The 25,626-nt window shown below is 39.7% G+C and overlaps 3 protein-coding genes across 10 annotated transcripts in view; 1 reads left to right on the top strand and 2 right to left on the bottom strand.

Moving 5' to 3' along the window:
- Positions 1-2,516: 2,516 nt before the first annotated feature.
- On the bottom strand, positions 2,517-13,827 carry LY96 (lymphocyte antigen 96). Of its 3 annotated transcripts, XM_064650853.1 has the most exons (6): positions 7,516-13,827; positions 7,117-7,249; positions 6,000-6,089; positions 4,939-5,067; positions 4,089-4,141; positions 2,517-3,084 (listed from the first exon to the last, which is right to left on the bottom strand). In XM_064650853.1, exons 2-6 carry the CDS (start codon positions 7,208-7,210, stop codon positions 2,983-2,985), a joined length of 468 nt encoding a protein of 155 aa, XP_064506923.1. In that variant the 5' UTR covers positions 7,211-7,249; positions 7,516-13,827; the 3' UTR covers positions 2,517-2,982. The 3 variants fall into 3 exon arrangements, with proteins under 3 accessions (XP_064506923.1, XP_064506913.1, XP_064506931.1); XM_064650843.1 differs by having other exon boundaries at positions 7,117-13,827; XM_064650861.1 differs by lacking the exon at positions 4,089-4,141 and having other exon boundaries at positions 2,976-3,084; positions 7,117-13,827.
- Positions 13,828-13,971: 144 nt separating this feature from the next.
- Positions 13,972-17,851, bottom strand: TMEM70 (transmembrane protein 70). Of its 2 annotated transcripts, none has more exons than XM_064650816.1 (3): positions 17,540-17,851; positions 16,413-16,524; positions 13,972-16,032 (listed from the first exon to the last, which is right to left on the bottom strand). In XM_064650816.1, exons 1-3 carry the CDS (start codon positions 17,834-17,836, stop codon positions 15,584-15,586), a joined length of 858 nt encoding a protein of 285 aa, XP_064506886.1. In that variant the 5' UTR covers positions 17,837-17,851; the 3' UTR covers positions 13,972-15,583. The 2 variants fall into 2 exon arrangements, with proteins under 2 accessions (XP_064506886.1, XP_064506879.1); XM_064650809.1 differs by having other exon boundaries at positions 17,537-17,851.
- Positions 17,852-18,550: 699 nt separating this feature from the next.
- The window catches only part of LOC135412298 (elongin-C), a 137,103-nt gene continuing 130,027 nt past the window's right edge, over positions 18,551-25,626 (top strand). For 2 of the 5 annotated variants that reach the window (XM_064650977.1, XM_064650968.1), the window contains exons 1-2: positions 18,551-18,748; positions 19,068-19,172. In XM_064650977.1, coding sequence (XP_064507047.1) covers positions 18,566-18,748; positions 19,068-19,172 — 288 coding nt within the window. In that variant the 5' untranslated portion in view covers positions 18,551-18,565. Of the gene's footprint in view, positions 18,749-18,950; positions 19,173-25,626 lie in introns of all 5 variants that reach the window. The other 3 variants (XM_064650947.1, XM_064650937.1, XM_064650958.1) reach the window with 3 other exon arrangements.

Genomic DNA, 25,626 nt, shown 5'->3' on the forward strand with positions numbered 1-25,626 from the left:
TAAAATTTCAACCATCAAATGTACACATTATTGCGGTCAGCAGGACTTCTCTGATCTGAAATTATGTATGCTTTACTGCTTTTATCAAATGAAACTGCAATAACAGCTCAAAAAGTGTGCATTCTTATTGGAAACCACATTGTACAGGAACTGCTTCTTCTGATAATTACATATTTGGCGACAGAGGGTGAGGGGGTGAAGAAAAGCTATTTTCCCATCTGCAGCAAATCCTGACAGCTGCTTAAAAACAACAGTAATGAGGGAGACAAAAAGAGATATTTGCGAAAGCTTTAGATATTATTTTCAGACAAGTATGTCAAATATAAGGCCTTCTTTGATTTACTTCAGTTTGCACGGGAGGGTCTTTGCACTGCTCCCTGGAACTCCTGGCAAAACACAGAAATCTCAAGGCACGTAGGTCTCACTGAATATTTCAAGAAAGAAATACTCAATGTTTTACTTCACAGTATTCACATCATTCCAACTCTGGACAGAGGCAGAAAAAGAAGAAGAAAAAAATTAATCAAAGTTTACTAGCCAATAAAGTGAAAAAAAAGGGAAACATTCAGATTAGTCTTTACAGGGTCTGAGTAATTCACCTCATCCTAAATAGAGTCCTCTCTGCTGTAGAGCCCTGAATATGGGCTCAGGAAAGTTTGGAGAGGAACATAAAGTGATAACTCTTGTCAACTCTGGACAACAGCAGAAGGGAGGAAGGAAAGCCTTCTCACAGCTCTGTCCTGGGAACCTGACATGCAGAGAAAAGTTCTGCCTTCAGCTCTGCCCTTCATCCTTACAATATCACGGCGATTTTAGGGTAAGCTGTTTGGGTGATCTCACATCTTCCAAAATCTGCCTCCTCTTATCCATGGAGGAATGTGGTGCAGCAGCCACCAGTGCTGCAATAAGTGGATACTTTGATTGTACACAGGAGAAACCTTGGGACTTTTGAAAGGTCTTTGCTTTATAAAGTGTGGCTCCTGTGCTTTGCCTTGCAATCCTATCTGCTGGCATGTGCAATCATAATCCTTCAGCTGAAGATCTACACTATAAAAGTCTGCTATGAAAGATACTGAATGCTTAATGTTTATCTGTAAATGTCTCTATTTAGAGACAGAAGTTCTATTTATACTTTTACATATACTGTAAATTTTCTGTAATATCTGTAAGAGTATGTGATGTGTTTGATCTTCAGGAGCTGTTAGTCTCTCCCACCTGTGGTACTTTGCTGCTTAATAAACAAAACATTTCTTCTTATATCCTGAATAATTCAGGCCAGCAAAAATTTCCGATTACTTTGTCATTAAAAATGGTTTTGAGACTTCACCCTGTAGTCGCTGAATGATGTGAGATGTGTACAAAGGGACATCATAAGGTAAGATTGTTTCCTAACCAGTATTACTATTTCAAAAAGAAGAAAAATAGGTATTGCTTATCATGTTCTCTGGCTGCTTTTTGATTGATATTTCAGATTAAGAAAAAATTTATCACAACTCTAGTAAATTAGCTCAAATGTAAGCAGAAGCTGCTACGGCACTCCATCATGGACTACTCCTGCAACGGTCTGTGGACTGAAGGCAAGCACAGATGCTTTGCCATCACCACTTGGATGTAATCACAGCTTCTTGTCTCCAGTCAAGATGAAATTCTACTTCTATTTTTATAGACTCTTGATGATTTTGCTTTATTTAGCCAAACTAGCTATACTAAAACCAAGTTTTAAATGGAGTATCTGCATACTTGGATGTGGGGGGGTTTGTTGAGTTTTCTCATACGAAATTTGAAAAACATCTTTCCTTATGTGTAAAATGAGATTAAAAGCTTCACTTCTGCTAATTTTTATGCTTGATATTTAGTGGACTGAACGAGTGTTGGTTTGTTCTGGTTTTTGATTTTTTTCAGGCACTTGGAAGCAATCTGCTACACACAGCACAAACTAGCAGCCAGCACGAAGTGCAACTTCAACAATGTCCTATTAGTTGGGGAAAAGTCTCTGAACCTACTAAGCAACCACTGGCTGGGGGCTGAGGATGAAGAGGACAGTATTATTGCTGAGAACCAAATCTCACACTCCACCAAAGTCTTACCCAAGGTCTTGAGTGTGGAGGTGCAGCAGAGAGGGCAGGTGGATACTCACTGTTGGGCTTCCCAAGGGGCAAAAGCCACAGCAAAAGCTTTAGACATGCTTTTGAGGAATAAATGAGGAACAGATCAACCTGTTGGGTGACACCATCCTCCTGCATCTGAAGGAAACAGCTCATATAGTCTCTGCCCCTTGGACTCTGAGCAAGAGCTAAAAACATTCTATGAGGTTGCAGTTCAGGGCTCTGGATGGCTAAACTCAGCAGTAGTGTATCAGTGCAACTGGAAACGTTCCACTTTGGATGTTACTCACATCAGCTAGAACCACATAACAAATTGTTACTCCTCTGTTTTAGCTTGGTATAAAAAGAGCAGAACATTAGGAAACATCCAAAGTTAATCAGAAAACAGGAGAATGAAAAACATTTCTCAAATTGATTGAACAAAAAAGTTTTATTGTTCAAAGGAAAAAACCCAACAACTTATGGCAGGGTTCCAAAATTCAATTGCTGTGTTTTAAATTGAGTACTGATGAACTTCTGATTCTTGCACTTCAAAACTTCCAAACTTTGTGATTAGTTTACCTCAGTCTGAAGAACTTGACTTTATCATAACTCAAGGCACAGCACCAAAATGCAGTCCTCAGCCTGCCATCCAGTCAGGGTTATTCTGTGGATTAATCAGAATGCCTGATACCCGGAGATTTTGTGCACGTTGGTTGAGCATCTGATTACAGTAGTTCTATAAACGAGTAAGATTATATATCATATAGCTTTCCAGACAGCACAAGATGTATTCCACCTCAGGAAATTTAGTTTGCTTATTACTTCGCAGCTTGGATTCCAGTTGCTTGCAGAAGTTACCTCAGTGTTCTTGAATTATTTGAAAAGTTTGTCGCACTCAGTAAACATCTTGTTTTACTATCATGGTGAAATTCAAGCATATGACCATATTATTCTCAGAATCATCAGAGAATCCGTGTATAATAATATTATAATTGCCCTAAATCAAGCAAGAAAAAAACAAGAAAATTAGTGCATAGTGTTGCCCACTCTTGTCTAAGTAGCTTCTTGGAATGGTTCTAATGATTTCTGTTAGGACTGAAAAAGACATTCCCATCATGGACTGTTCTCATGAGTATAGTCAGATATATGAGTATACATAAAAAAAAAATAGTTCTCAACTTTCTTCTTATGACCAGAGTACAGAGGAACAGCAGTCTCTGGTCTAGCAGAGTCCTATGGGGAAGTGTCAGGTCTGCCATAAGCACTTCATCTATTGGAGGACTGCTCATGGCAGGGGATGTTCCTCTCCACTACCAGCTCTGGGGTTACAAGAGGTGTTGGGCTGGATAGAGTCCAACACTGTTAGAGGCCCATGGGCTTTGGGATAAGGGGAGTCTGGAGATTTTGTATCAGTAGGAGCTCCTTAGTGACATTTGTAGGGATTAATAGGGTTTGGAAAGGCTCAGGCAGCTGATGGGGTAGGTGTTGTAAGAGACTGGGTCAACCTGATGACTGATGCTGCTCTCGGTTTAACACTGGAGTACTGCTTTTACTTTTGGATATTGTTATCCCTTTTCAAATCTTCAAAAATGGTTTCAGGGAGCAACAGACCAGCATGTGAAGAGAATGTAAAATAAAGAACAAAATGGGCAGAAAAAATATGAATGGATTTACTCAAACAGGTAAAAGGAAAACAATTTACCAATTAAAATGGAATTATTAAGGTGACATTAACTGATTTCTAAGGTGAAATTAACTGATTTCTTTGGTCTTTTCTTCTATAAAATAAGGGAGGAATAATAGAGAAATAATAACCTAAGGACATCCAGCATTTCAGGGATGCTACCATTTTAGACTCATCACTTCAAACATGAGAAAGTGTTCTGACACTTCCTCTTCTGTTTTCTACAGTTTGGGTGAATGTGTCTTTTCAGAAAATATACACCTGTAAGTATGTAATTTTACTATTATTATTTCTTTATATAAAATGTCAGAAAGTACCTTTAGAAATTGTATTCTTAAACCTTTAATGTCAAATTCTTCTACAAGTGTTTCTGTAAAACAGAGATAATTATAATACAAATGGTTACTTAACCATAAAGTCATAAATCAGACTGCCTAAATAACTTCAAAGCAATATGGTATTGGCAACTCAGCAGCAGTTGCCAATGTCATTTACTCTTTCACTGACAAAGCACTCACCTGGTTCTTCTCTCAGAGCTCTGAGTATTTGTCAAAATAACGTTAGAAAATAGAAATTAACCACAGTGCTCCTCCAACATCTCCTCCAAACACATCTGACTGTGTTAACTCCGAAGAGAACTGATATAGATTTTTAAAGAAAGAAAAACATAGACTGCGTATTTTCACCTCCTCACAGGTCCTTTTTGGCCTTAAGTCTGACATCCTGCCTGAATTCTCTGGATTTGAGCCTGTGTCACATTTATGCTGGGTAGCCCCTACCAGAGGATTGACTCTTCTCTATTAAAAAAAGCATTATACCTCGGTGGAGAGAATTTCTTAAAAAACCCTAAATAAACTGTGTTCTGGATATTAGTAGTGCCGGTGGTCCCTCTCAAGTTTTCTGTACAGTCCAGTCAAATGTTGTCTTTTCATGTCATTTTATAAATGTTAATAATAAGTGTCATACTGAGATGAAGGATATTAGTAATTATCATTTATGGAGATGGAAACTGCAGTACAAGGATGTTAAAACATAAGCTTTGGACATTCTCTCTTTTAATGGGGTTTTGGCACTGGAGAACTGGCTGCTCTGAAGTCTGCTGCCTGCCAAGCAAGGCCTAGATTGTGGAGAGAAAAATCTGTTTGCATGGGCTGATGGCACACCGACCTCCTTTCAGCATTTCACACAATGAGTATTCATCGTCAGTTCCACTGCACAGGAGATGCTTCCAGTTAAACGCTCTTTCGCCGTTGTACCAGACATGGAAGACAATCTTCAAAAAGGTGATGTCACTTCCTAATTAAAACATTGCAAGTAAGGACATGATATCTAGCAGGGAGAAAAAACACGTATGCAGACATGCCACTGAGATAAAAAATAGTTTTCTCTGAAATACAATATTTTTTAAAGATTCCCCCCAAAACTGGCAAAAATCTGTATCTTGAAAACTGTTACATTCAGGAGAAAAAAAAAAAAAAGAGAAAATTTTCTAAAAAAAAAAATCTAAAAAATATTTGAGTGACTAATTTCAAAATCTGTTTTAATTTCTTCAGCAAAGATAACAGCACAGCTAACTTAAACACATGCTCAGATGAAGGCTTTACTTTTAGGCACATGTTGCATGTCCTGAATGCTGATAGCCATCATAAAGGTATCTTTCTAGGGAAGAAAACCTACTCCACCTCCAGAGTTTATATTCAGAAGGTGAAGTTTTTGATACAATCATTTCATAAACATTTCATTAACTCAGCTTGCCAGCTTAAAACTGGGTTTAAAGATTACAGTTGGGTTCAAACACAAATCTAGTACCATTTCCAGCCTCTGGAACACACATATTCTTCACAGAAGTTCTGCCATACTTGGATGGCCTAATGATATTCTCCTTGAAAAGACTTGGGACTTCTTCAGGCCAGAAGAGCTTGTGTGCGGCAAAGCTTGTCTGCTTCTCCCAGACAAATGCACATACACCTAAACCATCTCAGATGTGCACATAGAGTGCCAGACTCCGTGTAGGGCTCTAGTAACTGCTCCAACAAGTAAAACTCAAATACACTTATTTTCATAGATCATAATTTCTGTCCATCATTGTCCAAGTTTATCCATTCCATTTTCAGTCACAGAAACCGATTTCCTAAATCATCTGGCATTTTGGATGAAGTGCCAGCTTTCCACTTGTACTTGGTTTTCTGCATTTCCAGATTATAATTGTCTAGTTAAGAGAGACTCACTTGGAATCCAGTTAACAGTAGCCTTCCAGATGTTTGTTTTCATGACGCTGCAAGGTGTCATATTAAACATGAAAGCATGAGCTGTAGAATCTATAGGAAAACAATATTTCAAATTGATAGTGTGAATAGGCTTCTCCATGAAAATAATAAAAATATATGTATTTACCCACTCACAACAAACACACATTTTAAAATGCATTCAATATAAGGTATATACAATATATATGTCTTAGATAATATTAAAAATATTAGACAATATATAAAATTGTCTAATATTTGTAGTAAATACTAAACATGTATTTTAAATGTTATTATTAATTATTTATATGCTTAGAGGGCAAAACCAAAATAATATCTCTTTAAGTAACAAGAAAACTCAATTTTTTTGGTTGATGATATTTTGCACACAAAACCCAGGCAAAAATGCCTTTATTTGTCTTTTGATGATACACAAAATCTTCAGTAGCATTAAACCAGCATGGTCCTCTGCTGAAAATATCCCAGCTTATGCTAACCATGGAACCTATATAAACCTGCTGACAAGAGTTAAAAATGTTTTTAATGTACCAGTATATTTTCTAGGATAAGGTAAATGAACCTTTGAGTATATTTGCTCTATGAGTGACCACCTAGCATTTTTAGAATATGCAAAATATCAGCCCATGACACAGACATGGCAAGAACGTACACACTATGCTGTCCCAAAACCTGATACCCCAGAAAAGCAGAATATCACATTCCCTCCTCTTTTACATATACTTCAACCTTTTAATTGTAATATATTTGTTAACTCAATTTGCATAATTTATACAATAGAGTAATTGCAAAATAAGTTTAAATTCATTATCTTCTAATATTTCCTGAACCAAAATATGCCTGCTTTACTTGAGGATAAAATTCTGTCTTAGTTGCTAGAACCAGCATGGTGGTAATATTTATGCCTATGAAGTATAATTCCTGTTATATGGTAATTAATAACAGAAATAGACTTCAGCTGAACTTTTTTGTATTTTTCTGTATTCATCAAAGAAAGAAATTTGAAAGAAAATTTGCACTTCCTCAGTCTACAGTAATTATCATGCAAACTTAGAAAAAGAATTAACTATATTTTACTTACCACAAAAAGTATACGACATTTCAAGATCTGATGACATACAAAGAAATTCACCAACTCCAGAGGTGAATAAAGTGAAAAAAATAAGTCCAAACATAATCACTTTTTTTTGCTCAGTATCTAACAGAATAAAACTCTGTTTTGAGGAAAGAGGAACAAAATTCAGCACAGTCATCCTCAGTCACATGTCTTCAGGGAAAGTTCAGATATTTTTTCAAATTCTCTGCAATCTTAATTAATCCTACTGCAGCACCATCAACTATCATCACAATAAATTTTATGAAGAAAAAGAATTTCTGCTTTTGTTGCTATATTTTCCCCAGACAACGCAGCTCAAGCCACGGGTGAAAAGCGAAAGAGAAAATTGTGTGAAAAGGGGAACGGAAATAAAAACACGATTACCAGAAGTATGTAAAAGGCAAGTATAGTTGAGTCATCAGGTGTAACATTTTTAAAGGCATAAATTCAAACACAGAGTTTCCTGTACCTATTAAAGAAAAGAAAAATTGATGAAAATCGAGACCACTCTTTTACCAATATGTAGTCAGTAACTCTCACAAGCTTTCATAATAATTTCTCACAAAGCTCACTGTGCTTTAAGAACACACTAGAAATTTGTAATTAGATGATATATTTCCAAATGGAGCTGAACATAACCATCTGACATGTTATTGAGTAGAACCACTGATGTCTTGCATGATGACAGCTACCACCTTCAAAGCTCTATCTATCACAGTTATTTTTCTTAGAGAGAGAAAACTTAAAAATCCATAAAATTACAACTGATAATTCCCACAATTGCCTACCAGAGTCTCTCTGCGACCTTCTCCCAGACTTCCCCACAGTCTCTGTTGGAGAAGCAGCATTGTATGGTTTGCCCAACAGCACAGAGCCATGCAAAGGCTGGGTCGAGGTGGACCCCAAATATTAGTCAATGACTAACAAAAGCAATAAATTTGGATTGGGATGTTTCAAATAAGAACACAGAATCTACCTGTCACAACTGAAGATAGGTTACAACCCGATTTTATCCTGGGATGCTGAAAACGTTCCAGGTTGCAGATTTTGATACTCAAGTTTGAGACACCGAAACAAAAACTCTTAAAGCACTTTAGATACATCCCCTTATTTCTGTCTGTTAGTGCATTACACAAAGAATAACATATTTTGCCTGTATCTGTTATATCAATTATGTTGACCAAACTGGGTCAGCACTTACTGCACAAACCTGGCAACGCTGCTAGTCCCAGCTACAGAAACAGATCAAATAAAGGCTAATACCTCATCAAGAGAGCACAATCACCATCTAACTGACAGGAAACAAATTTTCTTTCTCACTATAATAAAATATAGAAACCTACTGAATTTATGGGAGAATGACTTACAGAAATTAAATTATTTCTGACAAGCTACCTTTTTGATTTGTATGTATATCTGCAGGCTCCTCTTAGATCAGGAATTGTCTAGGGTTTTTTTTTAAAAAAAAGAAGCAGTATATAAAATACACAGGTATTTGAGTTTGTGTTAAGCAGGAAACTCAATAAAAATTACAACAAATATAACTTAATCAATTGTTCTGACTCTTCCCACTTCCCATCACAGTGTCTAAAAGCTTTTATTCTCACAAATTCTGTGTATACCAGAGTAATACTTTACATATTAAAAACGTAAAATAGTAAAATATTAGGAAATTGGTTTTCAGAAGTCTGAGCATGTAACACAAAAGATAATTTCAGAATAATGACACGCACAAAACTATGACTGATTGCGCCCAGAAGATGGGCAGAGTTCCCAGACTAGTTAAGGAAGGTGAGAATTCAATTACAAGTGCCTGAAAGCACCAACTAATGAGTTCATACCTGTAATAATTCACAAAATAAAAAATTGAAAAATTAATGTGGCTAGAGAATTCTCCTCAGTATTTCCAAATCTTTCTATAGACCACAAGAAGAATCCCAGTAGCCTGACAGAGTTCAAAATTAAAAGGAACTTCTAGCATTCGGCTTTTAAGTAGAAATTCAAAATTATACAACTTTCCTGACAGATCTCCAGAGTACGTACTTCACACACAGATTTTTGTTGTTGTTTAACAGGATACTATAAAACATATTAACCCTTTGTGATCATAGCAATAACACAGTTTTTTTTCAAGATGGCCAAATCTTGCTTAAAAATAGTAAAATATGCAGTGAAGTTGAAATAAATCAGGAAGGCTGTAATAGCTGGAAAAAAAGAAATGGAGTAGTGAGACAGCCACAAAGGAGTGATTAAGCAGCCACTAAAGAAGAGATGCCTTGTGCACGTACAGTCAAAAAAATATTCCTTTCAATCACAAAGCCATGGTCACTGGTATGGAGTGAGTTTAAGCAGTAAGAAGCCAAACCAGGCTCTCTGCTGAGTCTTCTGTCAGTCCAGTAGATTTAGCACAAGTCACAGGCCAGTCTGGAGAAGTCATGAGATGGCACTGACCGTACCCTACCGATACATACGATTACGCAGCTGAACGTGCGTCCCTCTGTGGCCAGACTTGTGCTGGCATTGCTGCACAGACTGGAAAGAGCACTGCAAATTTACAAGATTTTAGATAAAAGCTCTCTTAATATAAACGAAGACAACCTCTCTGCTGAACTCAGTGACTTTCTAGACCTGGTTCAAGCATAGGTGTTTTTTTCAGACACTTGCTGCAGTAAAGATATAGATGAGGAATTAGTCCCCCCTGGTGGTTCGGATAGACAGACACATGGGGAAACCTCTGTAACCTCTTCTGCTCCTTCCTTATTGCACTTTTATTGTACAAGACTATTACAATGCTTAAAAAAATCAGCTAAGGAAGCTACATTTTAAAAGGATCTGGCTGTCCAAATGGGACAGGAGCAATAATTGCTACTGGTATCAGTGCTAAATATCACTGATGATCGTGATTATAAAGCCAAAAACCTTGACCATTGTGTCTGGTCAAATTGTCATTAAATCAGAATAACTTAAATAATTTTTAAATCTTTTCACCAAATTCAGTTTTAGATGCTTGTGGCTTTTGATGCTATTCATAGAAGTGACCTCTTGTGATGCTCACTAAAGCCCCAAACTAGTGCACTGTGAAGAGTCTATTCTGTCCCTTTCAAGTCAATATGAAGGTTACAGGAGAAGGATATAAAGTTCTACATATTTTAATTTTACTAAAACCTCTTTCTATACTGTAATCTTTCTCTTACATACACTGATCCAAAAGGAAGGTGAAAAGGAGAGAAAGGGAAGTGGAAAGAGCTACACAATAATGTTACTTCACTAAAATTTTGTGACAATTTATTTCAGTTATTTTGAAATCCTTTACAAGAATATTCAGTAGGGACCAACTCTGATATCCAATCAACAGTACATAAAATAAATCCAAGTCTAGAGAATTTAGGACTTTATAACAATGACTTTTAATTTCTCTACATCTGAGATGCTGAAAGTAGAAGTTTATTCCAAGCCTTCTCACTGATTTTTGGTTAAAATCCTTAAACTAATTCACGATACTTTTATCTTCTTTCTTGATACATTTAAAAAGTACTTAACTTACTTGTTATTGCTTTTCAAAATAATCACTTCATATTTGTATTGTTGACTGCAGATGAGTAGTTTGACCAGATAAACTCTTATAAGTCACTGAAATCTCCCTCAGGAAAGATTTATAATATATATGATCATAATATCCCATCACAGAAAAATAAATAACAGTGCACCAGTAGAGCAGAGGGAAGTACTCCATCTCCAAGTGTTAGTCAGACAGACTTAAAGATTATGTCCTAGTTCTTGGCTTGTCACAAAATGTCACTTTAATGGAAAACTCTTTTAAGATGTTAACCACATTTATTCAATAAAGAAATAGGCAATAATAACTTAGTTTTCCTCGCAGGACTGTTTGTGAAAGTTTTTGAAGATCTTTTTGCATCTGGAAGCAGACATGTTTATTCTGATTCTGGCTTTAGGTTGATGCTGAAGGCACTCCAACATAAGGCATAAGGCATGCATTCACAGAACAAAACCACACTCAACTATCAACATGAAGAATAGAAAACTGTAGACTCTCTTCTCAAATCCTCTCAACCCATCTTTGACAATGTCTATAGTGGAAGGAGAAAGTCATGCCCAAGGATAAAAGAAAGGGGTAGAGGTTTCATTTCCTCTACATGCAGCTGATGAAGTGCTTGAGAGAGCCAGGAGAGTCCGCTCCAAGAGCAGTGCACTAGCACATATCCAGTGGTGAGCTGGTAGCACTGAATAAGAAATCAAGTAGTTGTTGAAAGATAGAAAAAGTGCTGTGCATTATTCTGAATATATTTTTTAAGTGTTGTATGCACTTCGGCTTAGTGTTTTGATTTGAATATATCACATTAAACCACTGGAGACTATTAAAGTGGAGCAAATACATACCAGGTGGTATCCTGTGGAAACAATTATGTTGGAAATAACTCACTGCTTCTTGCCAGTAGGCTTACGGTTTGTGTTTTCCAAGCCAAGTTTAGGATTAAAGCTTATACTCTAAAATATTCATTAAACTATTAAAGTTGTCAAAAAGAAGAGAAAGCAGAGGGTGAAGGGAGAAGAAAGGGATGTGTCCTACCTGAGGCTGACAGAAAGCACACCACAGCAACACTGTCCACCCTGGAATTCCAGAAATGGAGACAGCTGGACATATTTTGTGGCCGTTTGCTCTTGTTCTCTGTTATTCCCTGCTTAAAATAGCCGCTTGCTGAGGTCTGTATAGCTCTGGGATAATCTTATTATAGTGGATCCAACTCCTAGCTAGCACACTTGTCCCAGTTCTCAGGCGGGCTGCAGCAAGCTGTGCTGTACGTGGGGGTATGAAGAAATCCATGGTATGAAGCATGAAGAAATTTGTGGTATGACCACAGAACTTCAGAGCAACCAAATTACAGCAGCTTACCAAGTTTCCATCTATTAAGTTATACTGAGCAATTGTAATAATTCACGTCTGCTCTTAATTTTAACAGCACAAAGAGATTTTCACGAAGTTTCCATCACCTAAATTAGGCCCTCACGGTGCCATGTGAAAAATCTACTGATTTTTTTCCTCATCTTTGCCAATGTGATGACTGTGGTTTGTAATAAAGTGAGCTCCAGTCACATTAGTTACCTTTTAATTTTTCAGAGTGTGATTAGGAGTGTGAAGTACCTCAGAGCTTTAAAGATTTCTCTTTGAAGGATCAAAAAGGGATAATTTTCTCATCAAAATTTTTTACATTTGCAAGAAAAGGATGAGGGTTGTGGGATAATTCAATTTAAAAAATAACTTTAAAGAATGACAAGAAGCTTTGTACTTCATAATTAAGAACAGATAGGGACTAATGAATAATAATGTGGACAAAGCCAAAAACTCAAGAAAAAGGGAGAGGGCTAGCAGCAAGAAAATAGCATGTAGTCAAAGACTGAAAAGAAAAATTTGCATATATCGTGACTGTTTTCCCAGGGGAAAACAAAATCAGTCATGATTCCACTTTTGTGGAAGATTCTAAGGCTGGAAGGCAATAGGAAACGTGTCTAGGAAAGAGGCTTGAGTTATTTCACACGTTCTTGCTCTTTACACCAGATTAAGTGAAACTGGTACCAGGACAAGATGCAAGACTCAGCTGCTATAGACAAGTAATTGGTTGGTCCTGGAAAGGCTGCAGGAGCTCGAAGCCTTCCTCATAGGTGTTGTCTTGCAAATAAGACAGTTTGTAAATCAGGTATTTCAGAAAACTGGGCTTCCATCAGTATTTCCTTCAATATCTCCATAATGAGCACATTCTCTATATCTTATAAACTGTTTCTTCCATATTGTACACAAGTTACCTACACCCAAAGAAATATCAGTGACTTCCAGGGATGAAAATGCTAGTAGATAGTAATACTTCCGCAACAAAGGCCACAAAGCTGGTGAACAGTGCTCTGGAGCACCGGGGGAGGCTGAGGGAGCTGGGATTGTTAAGTCTGGAGAAAAGGAGGCTCAGGGGGGACCTTATAGCCCTCTACAACCGCCTGAGATGAGGTTGCAGGCAGGTGAAGATTGGTCCCTTCTCCCAAGTCGTGTCAGGACAAGGGGAAACAACCTGAAGGTGCACCAGGGCAGGTTTAGATTAGGCAATATGAAAACTTTCTGCACTGAAAGGGTTGTCAAGCACTGGACAAGGCTGAGTCACCATCCCTGGAGGTATTAAGCCATGTAGTTGTGGGACTGAGGGACATGGTTTAGTGGTGGAATTGGCTGCGCTGGGTTAATAGTTGGAGTTGATGATTTTAAAGGTCTTTTCCAACATAAATGATTCTGAGTACACACCCTAAGTGTAGCAGCAAACAAGGTAGAAGCAGATAGAATATTGTGTATGTTCAGTAAGCTTGGTCTTCTCTTTTCTTAACATAAAAGTACTATTCTATTATTTTCAAGTTGCACTTAGGAAGTATGAAGTATTTTTCTGAGACTGTATAGTTTATCTTCTGGCAGAATTCTGGACTTTTTAATATTATTTTAATCATCTGTGTGTCAGAAAGCCACCTACTAGCTTAACTTGCATTTCACTGCCAGAATACAAGCAGAAGAAATAATATTTATCTTCCATACTTTTTTGAGAAACTTAGCCAGTGGAATGGAGATATCTTACTATTGCTGCTTAAATCTGAATTGGACAAATCTCAAATTTAACAATTAAAACTTTCTTCAGTCAGAAGATATTACCTAAGGGGCACATAAATACAATTTTGGGGCCTTTCTTTTACCTTCTTCTGCAAACGCTGTTTCCTGTTCTCCCTGTATTTGGCACTAAAAGATGAAGTTGACTTCATCTTTCAATGCAAGCACCAAAAGAAGTGAGTGAATGCATCAGACATGGAAAGAGTACTTTTAATTAGATGCAAAGCATCATTTCCATAACTAGTACAATCAGGTGATCAGAATTGCTTGTTACTGACCTCACAGGTTCCATGTAATTTATGAAAATCTGATTTTTATATTATTGCTACTCGTGAAGTGATACTGGCTTAATGGGGCTCAGTCAGGCTTTTACAATTATAGCTGTGTCAACACAAAGAACTGCCTCAAAAATATTGGGATGGGATGATTTGCTTTTTTATCACTCAGCGAGTACATTGAGGGCAATTTCAACAGTCAGAAAAACAACATTCAAAACCAGTGGTTTAATGTCAACGTGAAATTGAAATAATAGCATTGGAAGACATTTAGACTTTTAAATATATATTTTCAGCTAGAACTTAGGGAACATCTTGAATGGTAACTATAATATCTTTCTCTTTGTTTGCAGTACCAGGATAGCTTAATTAGTAGCAAACATCAGATTTACTTATTACAAAAGGCACTGCTAACACAAAAGGATTAATTTGAATTGTTAGGGGTTTTTTTATTCAGTAATTTTTAAGTCTCAAAATATTTAGGCCCTTCATTATTTGAAAACAAGTATCTGTCAGTTTATGTGCCTTGGGCTAAAATATTTAAATCCAGCTTCTGCATCTCAGGCATGCAGAACCAGTCTAGTCACACAGAAAGATCTGATCCTCTGTTCAGTTGAACTAGAGGTGGCTTTTTTTCCAGTACTGAAAATCAAAAGGTATGTTTTTTAAAGGCAAAGATCTAAACAGTATTCTACAGGATACTCTATTTTGCTTCTCCACCTTACATAAATGCTGACAGAATCCAATTTAACCACTAGCTGCCAGAATTTTCTTTGAGTCAGTTCAAACACAGCACCTGTTCTTGATGGGATATTCCCAGAGCAAACCTGATGCCAAGGTGCTTTCCCCAGCCCAACCAAAGAGAGGCTTCTCGCTCTCCACCTCTGGGGACAGAGCTGCTCGGAGTGGGACTCCACCTTAAGAAACCATTTAGTAGCTGTGAGTACCCAGAGATTACTGTGATGCAGCCATTCTCCCTATCTTCTCCAGGAGGAGGCTGTAGCAGGAACTAGCAAGAATACCTGTCTGCTTTCCAAAGACTCCTCCCACGGTCTCACAAAGGGAAGGAAAAGCCATCTCCACTCCCTTTACACCAGCAACAGCATTGACAAAAAAGCCTGATGATTTTGGATTAAGTACAATACTTAAGGCTTAGGAGATTAACTACAAACTTCATAGGTAATGACTATTGATCATTTTTCTCTTACAAATGGTTTCCTTTGACACGGAGCTGGTGAGACTGCTTACAGTTCTCTGGAGAGCTAACAATAAAAATCAAGCCAAGAATAAATAAGTCCAAGACAGATCTAAGCACCTTTTTTTACTATATTTTATGTCATTAACTCTGAAGAAACCGTCACATTGTTCATAATATTAAAAAAAAGGGTCTTTTTAATACATTCCAAAATGCATTTGGAAAACTCCAGCTACCTGACTTAAGAAAGTGTAATAGAATTTTACATTCTTTTACATACACAGCACTGCATTAAGAACAATGACACTGACATTCATTATCTTCAAATTATTTCCTTTCATCAGCTTCCTTTAACTCCTCTAACTTAAAAAGCGGGGATTTGTCATAGCCCATGAGATGGTTATAGTCCTGAGGATTTGGGAAAAGTGTCGGATTAACAAGCATTGATTTTGTTTTAGCATAAAATGTTGTAAACATCTTGGTGATGTCTGGAATCTTTACATCTTTCTGATGGAAAACAGTTGCTTTTTCTGCCAAGATGGCATTGTAGGTAATGGCTGTATAGGTGTCCTTTTCATCTTTGTAATAGAGTCGGATCACATAACCTTTTGTAAGGACATGCAAAGTTACTGGAGTTACAAATGTAAAAAACCCGATCATCCCATAAAAGGCAGCTTGCATAAGCAGACTTTCCACTCCAATACCACTTTTGAGCATGATGTAGGGCATCATGAACAGGTTGAATATGCTGGTGGAGTAAGAGAAAAACCTCACACCTACATAAAAACAGAACAAAAAGAAAACAAAGGTTAACACTTAAGAGGACGATCTTCTCTACAATTACATATGGTCTGCTATCATATAACAATGGCATTACTTGAACAGATGAAGTTACTGAAAACCCCCTTCCCTTTTTTTTAAGCTCACAGAGAAACTCTTGAAAGCTCAGCCCTGTCTCACTGTCATCATTCTGATTTGTTTATATGTTCACGTTTCACAGAGTATTCATGATGGGTTTATCAAAGCTGGTTGCTGGCTCTATTTCTGATGCAGTCACTACCACCTGTTATGCACAGCTATGAAGTTCTTACTTCACAGGCAAACGTGGTCAAAACAAACAAAATAAAGGCAATACATAGTATTTCAAGTCACATACCTAACACTGTCTTTGCCAAATTTCCTTTATAAACTAATCTTCCGTGTTCTGGGTGTTCATGAGGGGAGGATGTGCTGAGGCTGCGAACAGCCACTCCTTGAAAAGACGTAACCTGGAAGATGAAAGCAGTACATGGCCAAGCAACATCAGTACTACACTTTATATCTACCTAGCTATATATACACATATATATGTCTGTATACATGTGTATATATACACACACACAAGGTTTCTCCTTGCCCTGAACCCATCCCCAGCATCTTAGACTAGGGATTAAAGTTAGGTTACACTACAAAGCATCCCACAAACCCCAACTGTTCCAATAATCTTCCATGTAAATATTCCAAGTTAGCTCTAAATGTATGCAACCCCAATGCCAAAAACTCAGCTTGCAATCAACTGACACATGGCTTTGCAGGAAGATATTCACGGTGCCCACACTCACTAGGTCTCTGATCACGGAATCATGGAATGGTTTGGGTTGGAAGGAACTTTATCTAAAGATCTTCTAGCTCCAAGCCCCCTGCCATGGGCAGGGACACCTTCTACTAGACCAGGTTGCTCAGACTTCTATTCAAGCCGGTCTTGAACACCTCCAGGGATGGGGCATCCACTTCTCTGGGTAACCCATTCCCGTGCCTCACCATCCTCACAGAAAAGAATTTCTTCCTAATATCTAATCTAAACCTCTCGTCTTTCAGTTTGAACTCATGGTCCCTTGTCCTGTCACTATATGTCCTTGTAAAAAGTCCCTCTCCATCTTTCCTGTAGGCTCCCTTCAGGTACTGGAAGGCCGCAATTAGGGCACCCCTAAGCCTGCTCTTTTTCATCCTGTACAAACACAATTCTCCCAGTCTTTCCTAACAGGAGAGGTGCTCCATCCCTCTGATCATCTTGGTGGCCCTCCTGAGGACTGGCTCCAGCAGGTCCATGTCCTTCCTGTGTTGGGGATCCCAGAGCTAGACGCAGCACTCCAAGTCGGTCTCACCAGAGCACAACAGAGGGGCTGATCTCAGGTACGTCCCGAGTGCCACCTCGCTTCCCTCCTCAGACCCGCACTTTCCGTAAGGACAAAGCCGCAAACCCCAGGGCCCCGCTCCTCCCCTCGTTCCCACATTACGCACAACCTGCTGGGGCCCGGCGGCGGGCAGGGTGGCCCGGCGGCGGCAGGCGGCCGGGAGCCCGCGGTGCGCGGCGCCCTGGAGCCATGCGGACGCCCGGCGGCAAGCGGCGGGAGCAGCGGCGGCGGGGGCGGCCCTCCGCAGCAGCAGCAGCAACATGGCGGGGCCGCGGCCGCACCGGCACAGCGCGTAGCGGTGCCGCACCGGCAGCCCCGACGCGCCGCCGCCCCGATGCGCTTTGGTTCCGGCCGCAGGAAGGGCCCGCCCGGCTCCGCGGCGACCCGGCAGGCCCCGCATCAGCATCGCCGGAATCCCAGGATTACTCAGGTTGGAAAAGACCTCTGAGATGGAATCGAACCTATGACCAAACACCGCCCTGTCTACTAGACCATGGCACTAAGTGCCACATCCAATCTCTTCTTAAACACTTCCAGGGACCTCCCTGGACAGCCCCTTCCAACGTCTAATCACCCTTTCTCTGGAGAAATTTTTCCTAATATCCAATCTAATCCTCCTGTGGTGCAACTTGAGGCTGTTTCTTATTGTACTATTGCTTGTGACTGGGGAGAAGGGACCAATTCCCACTTGGCTACAGCATCTTTTCAGGTGCAACTTGAGGCTGTTTCTTACTGTCCTATTGCTTGTGACTGGGGAAAAGGCACCAATTCCGCTACAGCATCCTTTCAGGTAGTTGTAGAGAGAGACAAGGCCACCCCCAAGCCTCCTTTTCTCCAGGCTAAACTACCTCAGCCGCTCCTCATAAGACTTGTGCTCCAGACCCTTCACCAGCTTCGTTGCCCTTCTCTGGACTCGCTCCAGCAACACAATGTCTTGTGAAATGAGGGGCCCAGAACAGGACACAGCACTCGAAGTGTGGCCTCACCCGTGCCGAGTACAGTGGACTATCACTGCCCTGGGCCTGGGGGACACACTATTCGTGATACAGGCCAGAATGTCACTGGCATTCCCGGCCGCCTGGGCACAGGCCAGCTCACGTTCAGCCGCTGTCGAACAGCACTCCCAAGCCCTGCCATGGCGGGCCGACCCCTGCCCCCTCCTAGAACTACGCGCCCCAGCATGCACCGCTCTGCTCGCGCGGCATGCCGGGAGCGCCGTGGGGGCGGGGCCGGAAGCGGCGCGTGCCCGGGCGGAAGCGCTCGGAGGCAGCTGGGCCTACAGCGCGGCCCTGCGAGCGCGGAGGGAGCGGCACCAGCGGTGAGGGCCGAGACACCCCGCGGGCCGGGGCAGCCCCTCGGGGAGCCGCCGCAGAGGGCAGCGGGCCTCGCCCCGCTCCAGGCGGGAGGGGGCGGGCGGAGGGGCCGGAGCGGCCCCCGGAGCCGTCGCGGCGTGCGGGGCGCGGTGCCAGGCCGGGGTTCCCCCTCCGGGGTGGTGGCGAAAAGCGCATTTCTCCCCCCAGAGCCTTTTCCTTGGGATCCTGGCGCCGCCGGGAAAGGGGCTCCCCGGAGCTGTGCTGTGTTTGAGCATCGCTCCCAAACTCCTGCCGTAAGTGACGTTCGCCCTTTTCCTGCGCCAGGCCCCAGAGAGACGGGAAAAGCTAAGGCCGAAAGAATTTAGGCTGCGCCTCCAGGGTTTGTTGTGCCAAGGTGAGAAGTGCTGGTTAAAGTACTTTGGCTCTTTGGTAAGCAAAGCAAGGAAAAGGGTGATACGCCTGCAATAAAAATAAGCTTTTGCGTACTGTGTGTTCCTCAAAGGGAGCTTCTGCTTTAAAAAAAAGGGAACCTGAGCATTAGTAAGTTATTGCTCGCTTCATATATATATTTGTGAAAGGGCGATGGTGATGCTGGCAGTTTGCCTTGACAGCCAATTTAATCTCACATCAGGTAACTTTTATTAAATATTTATTAAGTATGTTTGGTACTGTAGATTTAAGTTAAACTTTGCACTGTGGGGAGACCTAGATAGTTATATGCCACTTGTTTACTTGGCTTTGATGAAATTTGGAAGCAAACCAGAAAAACACAGATAAACAGGCAGGGGAGAGACCTTTGAGATAAGAACCCCTTTGGGCACTTATTTCTGAATAATTCCTTACGTGCTTCCAATTTACTCCTTTTGCTATAATAAGGGCCAAAAAAATTTGAGGGGGATAAACGTTTATTAACTGAAGAGTTACTTATAAGGAGAATAAGTTTTTATTAGTTTTTCTGTAGTATATTGCCTACCATCTTTGCCCACGTAGCACATACCTTATGCCTTGGGATCAGCCTTTTAGTGTGCTTAAGTTATAGAATTTTTGCTACCATGTCCATCGAGAGCTTTAAGAGAATCTTTAGAAACTTTTAGCACTTCAGCACTTAGTTTTTTTCTTGTTGCATCAGAGAAAAGCCATTTGAGATTTAATTTTTTTTGGGCCAGGGTTGATAATGAAAAGATTTAGATAGTTTCATGTAGTCTTAATATGAAGACTCTTAACAGTGGTGCAGTGAGGTAAATGAGTATCTTTTGAAAGGATACTCACCTTCAGGTGTTTTACTGTGTTTTGTAATTTTCAGAGTATATTACAAGAAACCCTTAAGTTTTGTCATAAAAGTCTGGGTTTTGTCAGATTACAGTAAAGGAATTTTGATGTACTTTGACAAGTTCACTTTGCACCTAGAAAGGTTTGGGATTTAATTATCTTCACTGTGGTGTAGTTTGCAGGACAGTAGTTTTTGATTAATACCTGTAAAAAGATGGCAGTAATCCATGCCCTATAAAGTTTTGCAGCAGGCCAGCAGCCTTTGTCAAGAGCTTACAGTACAGGGCTTTTATTGTATGTTTGGAAGAAAACAGTTAATGCTCCCCTGCCCATTTGTTGTTTTTTTTTCTTGAAACTTTCTTGGGAACTACTGAGAAGGAAAGTTTCCTTAGACAGGAAAAGAAATCTTAAGTGGGATCTTTGATACTCCATACATGGTATCCTATCACATCACCAATCTCAGTTAACATTCACCTTTAGTTTACCTTCCTGTTGCATTCCAGTGACCCCAAAAGTTTGAATTTTAGTGCCTGTGAGTATGGAATAGTGAATCAGCTGATTTGGAAGTCATGCTATGCCAGTTTCCCATCGTGTTTTTTTCAAAATATGCTTCGATCCCTACTTACATTAATTATTTTTCAATGCAGAGTGAGTAGTGAATGCTAAACTGAAGAGTGGTGTTTTTAAACAAATTATTGTACAGGATAGGATAGAATTTAGCATTGAACAATAGGAGGCTTCTGTTGCAACACATAGCAGCCTTTGATAACTGATGAATTCTTACTGATGCACAAATGATACCCAAAAAATTGTCAACAGTTGGCTTCTAAACTAACGTAGGAATTGTGAAGGAATTTGTGTTATTTGCCACACATTTTCCGGAAAGTGATAGTTTAGAGTACAGAAATGTCACCAGCTAAGCAATACAAAAGCCATGTGCATGTGCTGTAGCTGATGAGTTGGAAGCCATTTGAGTGTCCTTGAACCAGAATGTGATTTTTTTTAAAGAGTTTTCCTGTGGGATCAAAGAATCTGGGTGCTTGAAATGTTTGCATAGATTTAATTTTCTTGTACTGACCAGAACAGAGCAGTGGGGTTCTGGAAGCCGTACAGTGGTTATGTGTGTTCAGCTACATTAGTGTTCAGCTACATATGTCCTTCCAGTCTGTTCCACTCCCATCAACATACAGCATGTACAAGGAAATGATATTCTGGAATTTCTGGGAAAGCCTGGGAGATGAGCTCGCAACTTTGGGAGTGAGGGGGGATGGTAGTGGACGTGCTTTGATTTTGTTCGTGCATTTGATGGTCAAGAGAAGCAGGGAAGAGATCGAACTAAACTCACTACACCATGGTGTTTCTTAGAGCTGTAAGAAGAAGATGTTAAAGTATGCAAACAAGACCACTTGCCTCGTGTGGCTTAGTTGCTGTGTTTCGTGATACTTTGTTATAGTCTACCTCATACCTGTAAATATTCTGGCAATTTATGGCAGTTTTCAGTTCTCTAGTATACAATGCGAATGTTGTTTTCTGCAGGAAGAGCTTCCTTTTTAGACTGGCTGGAAGTTCTGTGTGCCAAATAAGCTGATTTTAGTTGTATTGTATTCTCCCTCATAGATAAAAAAGTGACACATTCCTTTTATGTAAACTTTCCCTTAACAAGCGCAGTTTTTGCTAATATTATTTTTTTTTTTAAGGAGGCAAAGCAGAACAGCAGTACCTAATATATATGCTTTTTAGAGATTAAAGTCAGGGAGCTGATCTACCTAATTGGTAATGTCACATAAGCTTCTTGAAGGTTCTTTGCAGGAGTCTGGAATAGTCAAGTCAAAAATATATAATAAATACAAGTTCCCAAAACTTGGATTGTTCTCTTCCCAACTGCTTCATTGGTGAAGTCAGACAGGGGCAGCTATAAAATTTGGAAAAGTAATTAAAATATAGGTAGTTACCAGGCATCTTCAGAAATCTCAGAGTCTCTTTCTTCATATTGGCTTGACAAATGCTGTTACTTGTGCTGCTTTAGTTATACAGAAGGAAAATGTAGTGATATGCTTTGCAGTAAACATTACATTGGAAAATACACTGTAAGAAAATAATTTCTTGGAAAACAACTGTTATGACCCACCCCAGAAAAGGGCGGGAGGGGGGGTAACCCAGGTTCTTATTAATAAATCCCTTGGGGTGGATTAGAGTGAAACAACACTGAATAATTGGTGTTTGAAAACATATATGTAGGGTTTATTTTAGAACAATTTTGTTTCAAAGGTAAACAGGTATGTTGGCATTTTGGGTGTTATCATCTATATTTTTCATCTATGGCAATATGGCATAAAGATAACCTTTAGGGAAAATGCATAAGGGAGAGAATGGAAGGACAGGATAAGGGTAAGGGAAAGAAAACCTGAGAGTGGAAAGATGTCTATAGTCACTGCCCACGGGGTCCAGCGATGAAACTTCGTAGTTGCAGCTTCCATGTCTGTCAGTTGAAGTGGAGGCTTTGGTCTGTTGGGGGTGAAGGAGGGGAGCCCCCACACTCAAAGAAGTTATGAGTTGTTATATCCATGGATAGTGTCACAGGCCAGGCCAGGAGCCTCCAACGTCTCCTGGGCCTGCGCAGAGTTCCCGTGAGGGGCCTGGTAGAAGGGTTTTTCCCACCTTTCAGAATTGGCAAGGGCCATGGCTTTAATGGACCATGCCATGAACCTCCAACATCTGGGACAGGCCAGCACAGAGTTCATGTGGAGGGCATGGTAAACACGGCTCTTCTCGCCTTTTCAGGGCTTGACACCTTCAGCAGCACTGGAGGGGGAGATGGACCCAGCTGCCCATCATAGGTATAATGCAAAAGCCTGCAAAAGTCTCCTGGCAGTCCTAGAATGCATAAATCATTAACTATTTCAGTCTCTGACAACAACATACAAGGTTTATTGACTCTCCTGTTTCTAACCTATTATTTAAACCTTAAGGCCATGCTGTTGTCAAGTAAAAAAGATTGTGCAGAAAATTTCCCTCCATACTCTTTTTACTATGGGCACAACTGAGAATTTGTGAGTGACAATGATTCCTACATCCTTTGTATTTCTTGTTTATGTTCATTTGTTGGACTTAAACTGAGATACAACGTTGGCATAGTTCTCCCTATTTGATGCTTATCTTTTTAATGAATTTTTATATTTATCTTCATTCCAGTTTTATTTTGCTGCGCTGAGTAAGGAAGACTAATTTTTCTTTTATAAAACAAGGTGTTTGGTCTTTGGTCAAGCTCCTTCCTGTAGTTCTTGTAATTCGAACTTCTTTTTCTTGAAACCAGGAATTCAGAATTGTGTGTGCTATTCCAGACGAGTTGTTGCTCTTGTGCAGCAGTGCTCATATCTATCTCTGTTGCAAAGAAATCCTCAATGTGCATTTTCCTCTTTGTTCCCCACCTTTTTTTTTTCTTTTGGTCCCTTAGAGCTGCTTCAGTTTCTAGTTGACCACAGAATGTCTATACTCCCAAATAACAAGCCCTGACTACCTGAAAGAAGATTGTATTGGTCCCTACATACAGGAATCTTGCACTTCATAACATTTAATTTGATGAGTTTCTAGTATGTGGTTTTTCAAGACTGGTCACTTGTGTGTGTTATGCTTTGTTCCCCTTTTGTTGCAATGCTTTTCACTTCCATCTCATCCAAATCTACCTATTGTTTTCTGGCAGCACTGTTTAAAATAAAAGTTCAAGATATTTTTTGAAGGAACTAGTAGTTCTTTTCTAGCCCAGTTGTGCCATACCATACTGTGTTCTCGTAGTCTTGTAGCAAATTTCTTTCTCATTTTAAGATTACCTCTCGTCATATTTATTTAACCCCATATGATGTAAGAGTCCAGATTGCATCTTTTTTTCAAGGAAAATGATTGATTAATTTTTAGGTATTGGAATAGTTCAGTGTGTCCTAAATCTTGCTAAGGCATACTATATTTTTATCCTGTTTTCCGTTTTAGAACAACTGAATTCATACCACCAAGACTGATAGGTTTTTTTCCTTCTTTGTTAACTGCTGTATTTTTTCCCCTCTATAATCATAGCACTTTTCATTTGATTTATTAAAATGCTCATTGCATCTTTTTGGGACAGCTCTAATGTGTCTAATGTCTTTTTTTTGTGTAGACATTTCTTTTCAGTTCTCCACTTTCAATGCATTAGCCTCCTCAAGTTACGCTTTTACCTTGCAAGGTCTTAATATATCTGCATTCCCACTAACTAACTTGTCTTTATTCCTTTATTTAGTAACAGTACTTGTATTGTAAACCAAGGAACATTTTATCCTCACCAGCACTTCCAAAAAATAGTATTGCTTCCATGTTTTTTTTAATTATTATTATTTATAAATCATAAGTGATTTCACTACTCTTTTGGAATATAGCGAAGGGTTTTGTGGCTAGAAAAAGTGATAGCAGAAGTGATCCTCTTCTGCAAAGTAGAAGTAAAAATGTAAGGTATCTCTTCAGTTCCTCAGCAACAGATACTCTCCAATAAGATGCTTGATTTCCCACTTACAAAAACTGTTGGAATAGGGTGAAAGATCTCATCAGTTTTGGGCCCTAACTGTTCCAGCACCCAAATGTAATTTCCTTAGATGAGTTCCTGGAATTACTGAAAATGGTGAAGGCATTTAACACTCCAAAGACAGCAGCAATGTAAGTGAAGGATGAATTTTGCTCTTTTCTCCACAGACAATTAAAAACTATAGGTTATGCGTGTGTAGTTTGGTTAGGTGTACATAACAAAGTGCCTTTTTGTGAAAGATGGAGGCAACATTCAGGCTCTTTCATATTTGTAGCTATAAAAAAAGGGAAATGGAACAAATCAGTATCAAAGTGCTGTGGAGAAGCGAAGTTATCAGCAATAGCAAAGCGATGTCTGTAGTGCTTCTTCCAAAGCTTACAGCTTCCTCAGCTTGCTTACATTATCTTGTTGAACTATTACCAGAAACATAGGAGGGAGGGAATGTGGGGAGTGGTCTCTATTCTGGTCTCTTTTGCTGCCCTCAACTCTGAATATCAGCTGGGAAACCACCCAGGTTCCCTGGTGCTGTTTTCCTGAATCTGTGGGCACACAATAGTAGTTCATTGATTTTTACTGGGTTAATGTTTAGAGAGCAGCTGTTGACATGAAAGAAATTTTAGGACAGCAGGTGGGTGGGTGGAATTTCTCTTCCAAAGTTTTCTTTTCCACAGCAGAGATGCAGTTCAGGGTAAAGAAATATAAGTTGTGTCTGAACATGTTAGATTTGTTTTGCACATAAGTGCTTCCATTTCTCTAACTCTTTAGATTCACTTTCATGGAGAAATACGTATGCAGCAAGCTGGATGTCAGTGTATAAGCTGTGGAAGCTCCTGGTTAACTTACCATGTGAATACCTACGTTAAATGTCTGAAGTAGATTATCTAGGTGACATGGGTGGTGATATCAGGAACTGTCAATCTCCTGGGAAGGACAGGTTGGAGGCCAGGTATTTAGTGCATACCGATTAGACTGATCCCTGAGCCTTGTCTTCTCCAGCCTAAACAACCCCAGTTCTCTCAACCTCTCCTTGTGTGACAGGTGCTTCAATCCCTCAGTCATCTTTGT

Source organism: Pseudopipra pipra, chromosome 1 (genome assembly GCF_036250125.1).
Source record: "Pseudopipra pipra isolate bDixPip1 chromosome 1, bDixPip1.hap1, whole genome shotgun sequence".
Lineage (NCBI taxonomy): Eukaryota > Metazoa > Chordata > Aves > Passeriformes > Pipridae > Pseudopipra > Pseudopipra pipra.